Genomic DNA, 12,867 nt, shown 5'->3' with positions numbered 1-12,867 from the left:
GTTCCTTTGAGCCGACGGATATGGAATCAGATCGTAAATCCTCTCTCGGATCGCTTTTCTCCCTCCTTCGACTAGTATCAAAATGGAGACATGACAAAAAACTTAAGGAAGTCGTCTCAAGGATATCTCGTAGTACATATGAGTAGAGGCAACCTTACTCAAGGTTGGTAGTTGATGCTGTTTCTGCTTCGTATCATCCAAAAGGTATAAATTATTTATGCTAATTATCTATAATTATATTTGCATATGTGTGTATCCTTGTGTGGATTTTATGGTAGATAATAATAAAATGTGTTATACACTTCCGCTCTATCTTTAGAGAAATATAAATTTTAAAATATGCATACCAGAAACCCAACACATTTCTCACATGCACCTACTTAACTAGAATGTGCCACCTATTGGTTATGTCTTTACATGATTAGAATGTAACTTTTAGTTGAATGACCATCTTAGTCGACTAGAATGTCACTTTTAGTGTATTGGTTTGAATAACATTTAAGACTGAATCTTCTTGCAACCACATTGCAACCACATTATCTGATGATACTCTCTAGTGACTAGAATGTTGTTTTTAGTGACTAATTATCATACTCTATTACAATGTTACTTTTAGTTGATTAACCATTTTAGCTTACTAGAACCTTGATTCCAACCATAGGGTCAACCTTGACCTTCTTGACAAAATATATATATCATCGATTTAATTTTCATATTGTGAGACTTAAACCTATGGCCACAAGTTCAGAAACCTTTCAACCAATTGAGCTAGACAACCTATTGCTAAAACACACATATTTTTTTAAATATATCATTCAACCAACTCAACCATAAGTCCTACTCACTAGAACTTCTACACTTTCATAGAGTTCATTCCTCTAGGATTTTCATATCTTCCTAGAGTTCACTCCTATAAAACTTTCATGTTTACCTAAGACTTCCACACCTACTTAGAGTTCACTCTTCCTTGCTTACATATAGGACTTCCACATCAGCCTAGAGTTCACTTATGCAAGGACTTCCATGCTTGCCTAGAAGTTCAACACTTGCCTATAATTCACTCCTCTATAAATTTCATATCTGCCTAAAGTTCACTCCTCCAAAACTTCTATGATTGTTTAGTACTTCAACACTTACCAACACTAGTTTAACTTTTCGATTGTTTGATCAACCTGCCCCATTTGGACTTCCTATCAACCAAGTGTCTGATATCAACCTTGATCCACTTTGACTTAAATTTACTAAGTATCTAGTTAACTTTTACCCACTCAAACTTTCTCAAATGTCAACTCCTATTGGATTTTTGACTCCTACAACACTTGTTTGTCTTTTAACCAATGCTAAATGTCTAGTCTACTCTACTCGACCCACTTGGGCTTCTTCAACCACTTAAGATATTCAACTATATTGCTCAAGCATTAAAACCATAAACTATGATTAACCTTAACTAAGAATCGATTGAACTGACAATTACTCTTAGAATACTAACGGCTATTGTTGCAAGTGAAATTTTATTTTCTAAGTTTCTACTATCATTCAACCTTCCCCTCTATCAGACTTGGGCATCAACTACAATGATTCTATAAAAATATCATCCACCATGAGGAACAATCAATCAACTAATGGCCTATGTGTGTTAATGAGCTGAATTCAACTCATGTGGGCAGCTAGTTGACCTAGATTTAGGGTTTAGACCCAACTAATTTAGATCAACTACTGCAATCTACTTTATCCAAGTCACTCAATGGCTAGCATAAATTTGGCTCGGATAAATTTCAATGCATGTAGCTAAGAGACACAACCTAACAAAGGAAGTATATTAGTCTATGTAAAAGGTAAAAGTACGCTAGACAGACTTGATTAAATTGTGAATTCATAGTGGCCAACAAGCTACTAGTTATCCATCTTCCTTTTTATAGATGAAGCGATAGAAAAGATTGAACGATCTTATATTATCCAAGATGAAATTCAGCGACCAATAATTTTACACCATTTGTGGGGATGAATTAAGCTTTACACATCTAAATTGGCAATAAAATCAATAAGTCATCGTTTTGACTCCGGCAACTAAAAACTCAACACAGTTCTACCACTAGTTACTTAGGGTGCCTTCCCTTCTAACTTAAAAATGACACTATTCACTGACGTTGCATGCTTGGTCAATTTGGCCTTTCTAACTGCAAATCTACAGAAGTATACACATACTGTTCATAAATACAGCTAAATTTAATGAAAGGTTTGATGTGCTAGTGGCAGCTGATCATGTTAGAAATAAATGGATTTGAGCTGAAAAACAAAAAATAATCATTGCTTGTCACACTTAAAGTTTGCAGCAGATGTAGTATTCTGAGCATCTCCTCTGAATGGATGGAAAGACCCAACCCAGTCTCTCCTCCATGATGTAATCTTGAATTACATTTTTGAACTTTTCTGAGCAATTTGAGGAGCAAAGCAATGTCATCATCATCATCATAAAATTTGGCAGCTAGCTTTCATGGAGTGGAGACCATAGGACGGTGATAAGCAGGTCCCTATAGTTGTCAACCTTAGGCCCCTAGTCAGGAATGAGACATCCAATAAAATTCATGTTGGATGTATTCAGATATTTGGGTGCCATTCAGAGCATTGTTTTGTCTTGATGTGTCTTATTAAAATGTGGGTATAATGTGTAGTTGTTTTTTGGTCTTGATAAAAATAATCGAACTATCGTTAGTGGTGATATTAATTTTATAACTTAAAATTTTAAAACCTCCTAATCTAAATCTTCTAAATTTATTTATTTTTTCTAGTTTAGTATACCTCATCATTGAAATGGATCTGAGTAGCCTGTGGCAAGAGTCGCCTTTGAGGAAAGTGAAGGGACACCGTCCCTTGGAAACTAGTATAAATTAAAAGCTTAGACAAAGAAGGAATAATTCTGTGTAGGAAAGTGCTTCACCGTGATTTACTCCCCCTCATACTTGTGGGGCCGGGGTCGACAAATAAATAATCTGGTAAAGCTCACAATAATTTATTCTATTTTCAATGATTAATGAAATGTGAGGTATTGTCGTACCAAATGTTTACTGGCTAAAGCTCACACGATAGTGAAATGCAACCAATCCACCATTAACAGATACATTGTACGGATGACTTTGCATGAGATCAATAAAAAAAATTGGTAATTGCAATTGCAGCCCCAGCATACGCCAAAATAGTTCTTATTTAATCACCGGCCATTCATGATGATAAAGGGGTTACTGAAGCTAAAAACACACTAAAACACTGATTAGATGATTGGAAGCGTGTTATAAACAGTGGTTGGATTATTTTTATATTGCTACAGGGTAATTAGAAACACAGCGTACGACAAAGCCATATTTGGTATACATTAATTTCTCTAAGAAGAAAAGTCTTGACGGAGTTCAAATGACGGTGGAAGTTGACTGGTTATTACAGAGTTCGAGCCTAGTGAAGACTAAAATGTTCCAATAGAACAAATTAGCGTACCTTTATGCAGATGGAGGCTTATGAGGCGATTAGAAGGACCACTGGGAAACTGCAATACTACTTTCTCTGGAGACACTAGCAACGCACGTTGACCATGTGAAGCCACCATCCTCTTAATCAACAATTTCTGCATGCATGAACTTACTCGATCGAGTTGGACAAACTGTAGCCTGACAATGCCCACTACGTTCTGTCTAGCGTACTAGCAGGTACTCGAGTGTTTGGTTGTTCAATTGGGTTCACAATCCGACTTCAAATCAAATATTCCAGAAAATATGCTTGTTGACTCAAAATCTACAAGGACTCCACCATCTGCAGTTATATATGCCAAGCGATAGTGAGTCACATTATGAAGTTGATGTGCCATATTCCACCTAACATCTCAAGGTCAATAGGTCATTGCACGGATAAAAGCAGTAGCACACTCAATTCTCCACCAGTGATCGATGTGTTTCACCAACTAGCTGAAGTAGAGTGCATTGCTAGTGCTAGATCAAACGAAGGTAACCAGTAACAAACATTTGTGCATCCAGTGGTTAGCACATTGAAATGCTCTTTTGAAAAGTTTTCATTTGTGCATCGAAAAATATGATTGGAGAACCTCACAAACTGTAGAAATTTTTGTAAGCACATTTCCTTTTTATGTTCCACATCATCAAGCAAATTTCTAAACTATATTGTTTTGAGGATGAGATCAGTCAGTCTTCTTGCACCTTCATGCCTATGAATAGATATTAGATTCATTGACTCTGTAAATAGCTTAAAAGTTTCACATCACAGATCAAACCATCATTTTCGATGTAACCAAATCTATAAAAGGGAACCAAAACAACTGCTAGAACTTGAAGTATTTGATAAACAGAGCCATATATGCCAAAGAAGAAATGCCTGAGGATCAACTATCAAGTTCTATATAGAGGATCAAGTTGCAGAACGATACCATATTATGAAATTCTGGAAAATAGTTGCCAAGAAGAGAATACGATACGGGATAAGAAATTTTAAGAAGCAATTTGTTTGAATAATAAATGCTAATTTTTTAATGAAGACAATTAGTGAAAGAGAATATATATAGACGAATTTATTCGAGATCTTTATTACCCTAGAAAAAATTTAGGATAAATTTATGGAATGCTATTTTGGTGGGTTTTAAATAAGAAAGAAATATCTCATAAGTACATTAATGTAATAAATGATATGAATGACATTATCATAAGCGTTAGAACTCCAAGAAGCATAACAAATGATTAAATTACTTCAAGAGCCCATGTTTACTTCCTATCTTTTATGCTAGTACGTAGTAGATGACCAAGTTAATCAAATTGAAAATAAATTGTATATTCTTTAGATACATTATTCTACTAATTGATTACAATATAATTAGATTGAGTTCAAAGCTTGAATTGTAAGGAAAAAACTTCAAAAACTAAAGTTTTAAGATTTGAAAACCAAACTGAATATATAAAATAAATTTCAATAATAAGAAAAGAATAAATGGAATAGTTAAAATTGATGAATATGCAATTCTTATAAAAAAATTTAGATATCTTGAATGTATAGATATTATTGAAGCTATCATTAATAACATATAATGAATAGTTGAATTCATGAGAAGTGATGTGCCTATCAAACCTAATAGGCTTTCTGCAAGTATACGGAATGTCGTCAAGTAATAAAAGACCGAATCCACAGGGACAGTGGAATTAATTACTAAACTAGCACAATAAGAATGGAGAGTTCGTGAGAATTGGATTGATGTGGGGAAAAAGAGTGTTGTAGTGCTCCTAATTCTTAATCGGAGAGAATTCGACTGTGACAGTATTTGGGAAAGCGATCCTAGGACTTCGGATTCCTCGAGATAATGATTGATTGACTATGGATACTCTACCATTCCTCAATAAATGCACAATTGCAGGGATTCTAACCAAAATATCCAATTAGACATCGTCAGGTTTGTTGGGTTGCAAGGGTGCAAACATAGTCCTACATCTAAAGCACATGGAAAAGATCATGGGGTTAAAAGGATGGAAAGTATCTCCATTGGCATGAGGCCTTTTGGGAAGAGCCCAAGAACAAAGTGATGAGGGCTTAGGCCCAAAGTGGACAATATCATGTCATTGTGGAGATATTTTAATTCCATCCGGACTAACAAGTGGTATCAGAGCGAGTTCGCCGTAGAAGGACAAACCACTAACTGCAGCACCGTTAACCAAAATGGTCGGACCCGTCATCTACCCGCCAAAATTCGAGGGGGAGTTCGCCGAATGGAAGCGCAAAATGGAGGTATTTTTCACGATCGAATTTGAATTATTTATAATAATGCAGTCTGATTTTGCAGCTCCCGTAGAAAAGGATTTAACCAAATAGAGCAAGAAGGACCAATCCGATTTTGTAGCGAATGGAAAAGCAGTTTACCATCTGCTTTCTGTACTCTCGGCACAAGAGGTCAACTGAATCGGCGATTACGCGTCAGCAAAAGAACTCTGGGAAAAATTCTTGGAGTTACACGAAGGTACCTCGGAGGCTAAGCTCGCCACGAGAGATCTGCTCCGAAATCAGCTAACCAACCTCCGGATGGAAGAAGGCGAAATGGTAGCGCATTTGCACTCAAAGATAAAAGGTTTGATAACCGGACTGACGAATCTCGGGGAAAAGGTAAGCAACCGAGATTCGCTAAGGTACGCGCTTAATTTGTTCTCGAGAAATTCTGATTGGTCTTCCTTTGTCGATTCATTTTTTATTGCTAAAGATCTCGAGACAACTTCGCTCGAGAATTTATTTTCAACATTTGAACTTCATGAATCAAGAATTGTAGGAAGTCGAAACTGTTAGTGAGAGCCCTAGAGCCAATCATGAGATGGTTGATGTAAAGACTCTATATATCATATTTTATTTATTTATAAAGGCATTACTTTTATGGTTATTATACTTACTTGTATTAGTGCCAAATAAACTAAGTATAATAGCGTCCTTGTGTAGTAGGTTCGTATCTATATCAATCGATTGGTTGAATCGATAGTGAGATGATATAGAGAACACTGCACTAAACTATTCCTAGTCAAGTATTAACATTCAGGGACAATGTTAATGCGTAGAGACTAGCATGTAGGTCAACATGATGACTTGATCTCACAAGTCATGGATATGAGATATCAAGTTGACACATGGGTATGCATTGGAGAATGTATACTGAATGACCCGCCATGAGAAAGTATCATGGATCGTTATATGAGTGTCATATACTTTCTCATGTGGCTATTAGTATGACTATTAGTCCTTAGACCTGAAGTCACCATGGTTCCCAACATAAGGAGTTACATACTTTGGCTTCGTCAAACGTCACCCGTAACTGGGTGGACTATAAAGGCGATTACTGGGTATGTAACAAATTATGTAGTGGGATGTGAGTGATGTAGATGGGATCTATCCCTCCTATATGACGGGAGTGATATCTTAGTTCTTGATAGAGTGAGACCACTAAAGTGCATGGCCATGCCCAAATGAGTCAACATGAGATGTTGAGCTCGTTTGATTGAGTGAGTCTACTTGGAGTTCAAGACATAGATTGATTAGAGGATGACACGGTCTATGCCTCGGTTTAATCAATCTTGATATCAAGGATAGAAGGACATGGTCACATATTGTGAGAGTCACAATTAGTAGTCACAAGGTGATGTTGGATCTCAACATTCTTGTAGCTTGGGTAGTAGTGATGTGTTGCTAGATACCGCTCACTACTTATGCACCTAAATGAGTTTAGGGCATTGCCAACGTTACAAGAACCTATAGGGTCACACTCAAAGGGCAATTAGGTGGAAATTAGGTTCATGTGATGAACCAAGAGGATTAGATTCATGTGATGAATCAAGTTGGGTTAGGTGTAATCCAAACTAGACTAGTGGAGTTGATTTGATCAACTTTGGGAGATTAGAAGTCAAGTTTGACTTGACTTGAGAAGGAAGAAATTTTGACTTGAGGGTCAAGTTTGACTTGATTTTGTGCCATGTCATCATATGTCATCATTTATGTTGACTTGACTCATGCCACCTCATGGTCAATTATTGACTTGACCATTTGACTTTGAAATGAGGTGGCATAAGTGATGGCCAATGGTGAGCCTCCACATCATCAAGGTGCCACCTCATGGGAGGTTACAAGTGTGGTTTGTAACTCATGGGGTTTAATGGCTTTAAATGGGATTTATTCACCTTGAATGGTGTGCCACAAAATGGAAGAAAAGTGGGTTTTCATGCACTCAACGTTAACACCATCTTGAGCTCTCTCTCTCCTTGGTTTTCATTCCAACGTGAAGGCCACAAGAAGAAAGAAAAGAGGTGATTTTGGGATTCCACGTTGAGTGCTATCTCGTAGATCCAGTGTGTTAGTGTAGGAAGCACTAGCAGATCAAACCTGAGTTTTGATTATGGAACTAGGATCAAGTTAAGTGTGTGGTTTGACTAATGAGATTCAAATGAGTTTGCAGAAAACAGGTTAAGTCCTAGTGCGACTAAGCATGAAGACTTGGCAGAGTCAAAGTGCACCAGGCACAAGTCTGGACTTGGTCAGGAGGACCAAGTTGCAGAGAAGAATGGACTGATCAGAAGGATCAGTTGCGTTCAAGTCCTGGGGGGCAACGACAGAGCCGAGCAAAAGTCCAATGGGTCAGGAGGACTTGGTTGGCATCAGGTAAATTCTCCCAAGTGGAGTGGGTGAGGACGCGTTCCTACAAGGAACAGTAGGCGCCGGTCTAACCCAGGGTCTCACCGGAGATCCGAAGTTAAGACTCGAAGTCGGTTCGGTGAACCGACTTGTTCTTTAAATGTTGTATTTCGAGCTAACTTGTTGTGCAGGAAAGAAAAGCTCGATGGAAGCTAACTCCGGACGAAAAACTCAGTTTTTCGGGTCTGGAGTCGACCCAGATGGGCTCTGGAGTCGACTCCAGCTGAATCAGCCGAATTCCGGAAGATAGCGTGTCAAAGTCTTCGCCAACGCGACTGGAGTCGACCCAGATGGGCTTCTGAGTCGACCCAGGTCAAAGAGTTATCGCCGCTGCCGCCACCACGACTGGAGTCGACCCAGAACCGGATCAGAGTCGACTCAGGAGGGATAAGCGACGAAGCGGATTAAGTTTTATCTGCCACATCGGCTGGAGTCGACCCAGATGGCGATCTGAGTCGACCCAGGCCGGCTATATAAGGCCTCCGCGAGCAGCAGCCAACACGTCCAACGCAAACGCTTCCAAACTTCGTTCTCGTGATTCCCGAGCCTTCCAACTTCGACGTCGGTGCTGTGCCTACCTCAAGCAACTGTCCCTAACACCAAAAATGCCGAATTCAACGTCCTACCTCTAACTAAAAGGAATTCGACGTTCTTTTAAATTTTCAAAGTCTTCAATGATAGCTTCCATGCTCACATTTTTAGCAATTTCCCTCTCAATATATACCATTAACGTATCTGAGAGAAAAGCATCCTCCATTTTGCTCCGAAGCCTTGTTTTCACGATATTCATCGCAGAAAATGATTGTTCAGTAGTAGCAGTGGAAACCGGAAGAGTAAGCACAAGTATGATCACTCTAGAAACAAGGTTATATGTAACTGACTTGTTAGTCTTCACCAACCATTGACATAATTCTGGAATTGTTGATAAATTTTTGTAGTCGGACCCTTTGACTACATTATACTCATAATGCTTCAATTGTATCTCCAATTGCTCTTTTTCATCACTTGTAAAATCTTGGACATAAAACTTTTCAACTAATTTACATATATCCTCAATTCTGAAAGACTCCATTGCATTTTTAGGATTCAAGGCATTACTAAGAATGAGCAATTCCATAGCATCAGCATTAAAGCGCCCATTAATTTCTTGCAATTGTGAATCTATTGAAGCATAAAAGAGGTCCACCTGATAATGATGCTCAATGGTGAAATTGTCTTGATGAGCACGAGCTCGACCTCGTCTATTAATATACGGAGCATTGAAATCAGGAATATCAATATTTCGAAGTTCACAAAAAGATTTCACTTTTGCAAGTAAATCATTCCACTTGTTATCCCTCATTTGTTGAAGTAAATTCTTGGTAGATAATACAAGCTCCATTGCATTTATAATATCCTGAGACTTACTTTGTAAAGCCTGACAAAGAATATCTGTGATCTCCATAATCTCTTTCATAAGATGCAAGATGAATACAAAATCAAAAGTAGTCATTTCATCATAAACAGATGTTGCATCTGCTCGTTGAGAAGGAAGCCCATCATCTATAATCTTAAGCAATACCATGCATGATGCAATAAACATCTTAATTAGGCCTTTCAACGATCTTAAATGAGAACTCCAACGTGTATCGGCAGCTCGTTGTAAAGTACCTATTTGATTAAGTCCACGTCCTGTATCAAGTTCATTAATAGCAATCAAATGTGCAATATCATCAGCATGAGCATTCTTTAATTCATCATTACGCTTACATGAAGAACCAACAATATTAACTATAAAAGTTAATTTGCCAAAAAACTGATGAATAGGTGTCATATTTTTTGATGCTGCTACTAATGCCAATTGTAATCGATGAGCAAAACAATGAACATAATAAGCACTTCTACAATCATTTATAATCAAAACTTGCAATCCATTAAACTCACCCCTCATATTACTAGCGCCATCATAGCCTTGACCTCTAATATTTTGAACATCCAAATTGTAGTGAGCTAAAGCAGAATATATAGCATCCTTTAAAGTCAAAGCCGTGGTATCAGATACATGAACAAGCCCAAAAAAATGTTCTTGAATGAATCCATTAGTATCCACGAACCTCAATACTATAGACATTTGCTCTCTTTTTGACTCATCTCGGGCTTCATCAACAATTATACAATACTTGGCAACTCCAATTTCTTCACGAATTGTATTTTTCACTCTCACCGAAAGCACATGAAGTATTTGTTTCTGAATATCATGACTTGTATATTTGGCATTTTTTGGAGCTTTCTCAATTGCCAGTGAAAGTTCGTCATTGTACTTGGTTAACACATCCAAAAATTCAAGAAAATTACCACGATTAGATGAACTTGATTTCTCATCATGCCCTCTAAACGGAATTCCTTGAAGTGCAAGAAACAACACCACATGTATGTGAGCCTTTAACCGAAGACGATTAGTTGCTACTTGTTCATCATTAAAATTATCGAATCTCCTTGATATATGTTGTGGTTGATTCATCAGATCCTCACATGCCTTTTCAGTATTACGATGGGGTGAAGATACATTATCTTTCCCTATATGGCCTAGAAAAGCACAAGCTTTTCCATTTCGAACTTTCTTCCAATTATCAAATCCATCAACGGTAAATGCAGTTTGATTTGAGCATCCTGATGGCTTGTTGAAGATAAAACATGGAAAACAATATGCTTTATCTTTAGCTGGTGAATACTCCAACCAAGGGAATTGTTCATACCAAGTAGATTGAAATCTTCGAGGGTGCTTGATATTTTTATTTAAAGGATATTCTCGAAGAATAGGTTGATATGCCTTCATATTCAAATAAGCTCGACGAATTTCCTCATGTTGGTTGGGATGATATTCCCAAATTTGTTGACGCAATCCTGGATCACGCTCTAAAGAATTGAGATCAACCACTTCAACTTCTGCATTTTTGAATCTTTTATGAGGAATTTCAGGTGGAAGATTATTGTTATTTGATCTTGTTGATGAAGTTATAAGAGCCGCTGGATCAAGTTCATTTGCTCTCTTCCTTTGAAAAAATTTATCAATCGTTTTGGTTTTCCCCATTTGAAACCTTTAATACTGAAAAGCTGGAATTATTTCAAATAGGTAAATAATAATTAATAACAATAATATTAAATTAAATATTAAGCATAGTGATCATTTCTCAGCCTAGAAGAACGGTGATGCTAATCATACCAATCAGTTGTTACTATGAAAATACAAACAGGTACGTTTCGAAGCCAATAAGACACAAAAAGCATGTTGCAGAAGAGGTGTAAGGAACATTGGTAGGCGATCAGCATGCTAATCTACACAACAATTTGACAGACATACAACAAGAACAAACTGTAGATATATATACTTGAATTAGATCATTATTAATAAAAAAGAAAGCTAAAAAAATAGCAAACTTGTTGCTAAAGTAATGATTTTCTTTTTCCCTTGAAGACCCAACTATTCTACGGGCAGAAAGGGGCAAAAGCGATTTTTAGACCTTTTTTTTCTAAAAAAAAAAGTGAATTTGACAGACCAATGTTCTAAAAATCGCTTTTGCCCCTTTCTGCCCAATGTTCTAAAAATCGCTTTAGTAATTTCATTTTGGGCAGATAATCATAAATCAAATTGAACTTCTTTACTGGGAAGGAAGTGTACCTTGACCGGTTGAAGATGTTCAGGGCTGCAAACAATCTGTGCTTCACATGTTTGGTCTTCTAAGCCATCTTCTACAAGCAAATTGGAAGAAGGATTCAGTTGTATGGAAAGAAAAAAGAAAAAAGGCCTTTCACATCTAGGCAAGGAGAAGACTCTCTCACCACTCACCAGACTCGTCCCTTGTTTTCTTGCTTTATTCTTTATTCAGGTAAGCAGCTCTTTTGCTTGGCGAATGGCATCAGTCAATAAATCTGAAAAGTAATCGAACCAAGAACGTATCTCTTATCCGGTTGCAAGAAGCCCTCGCCCTGTCTATCAGGAGGTACACGAAGAAGACACGAAGAAGACGCGCCTGTCGCCCGACGAAGACACGAAGGGGATCGTTTGCCGCCGCGCCCGTCGCCCGACGAAGACACGAAGAAGACGCGCGCGATCGGGACCCAAGCATTCTCGCGATTTCTAGGGCAACTGGAAGTTATCGGGTTGGTTTAGGATCCAATACATCAATAACCCATTAACCCTAAAACCTATTAACCATTAATCCTAACTCCCTAAAGGTTTAATCTAAATTTCAACTTGGGTTGGGGGGGCCATGGCCCCCCCGGGCCCCTTAATACATCCGCCCCTGTTCGTTGACATATATCTATTTGTATAGAACCATACGAAGTTTCAAGGTAGGTCACTCCAATGAACTGGTCACCTTTAATCAGCATCCACGTTTAACTCTCAACATCTAATGTCTCCAGTAGTGAGATCAGCTGCTTGGCTAATCAAGGAGTATAAACGTGTTAGCCTCAACAGAATCGATGAAGTCCGTGCTCATCAATTCCTCAACTATGGATAATTTCAATATATTTATAATTGCACATGTAGAGATGCTCACGAGTTGTGATCCAATCACAAATTCTGTCATGCTATGAATCGTATTGCGAACATTCAGTATTTGAGTTTAAAATTCAATCAAACACATATAGAATGTGCACTCAAATAGTGAATTGCTA

The 12,867-nt window shown here is 37.7% G+C and overlaps 1 protein-coding gene across 1 annotated transcript; it reads right to left on the bottom strand.

The window, feature by feature from the left end:
- Window positions 1-8,836: 8,836 nt before the first annotated feature.
- On the bottom strand, window positions 8,837-11,023 carry LOC141835035 (uncharacterized). Its single transcript, XM_074722457.1, has one exon. It carries the CDS (start codon window positions 11,021-11,023, stop codon window positions 8,837-8,839), a length of 2,187 nt encoding a protein of 728 aa, XP_074578558.1.
- Window positions 11,024-12,867: the final 1,844 nt, after the last annotated feature.

The sequence above is a fragment of the Curcuma longa genome, chromosome 9, assembly GCF_044706935.1.
Source record: "Curcuma longa cultivar G26 ecotype Majalengka, Jawa Barat chromosome 9, ITB_CL_G26_1.1, whole genome shotgun sequence".
Classification (NCBI taxonomy): Eukaryota; Viridiplantae; Streptophyta; class Magnoliopsida; order Zingiberales; family Zingiberaceae; genus Curcuma; species Curcuma longa.
Note: the sequence above shows the minus strand (reverse complement) of the source record. Positions and strands in the feature narration are given on the sequence as shown.

Coding starts and splice junctions, on each gene's coding strand:
- LOC141835035 (XM_074722457.1), bottom strand. CDS start 11,023: ATGAAGGCATATCAACCTATTCTTCGAGAATATCCTTTAAATAAAAAT.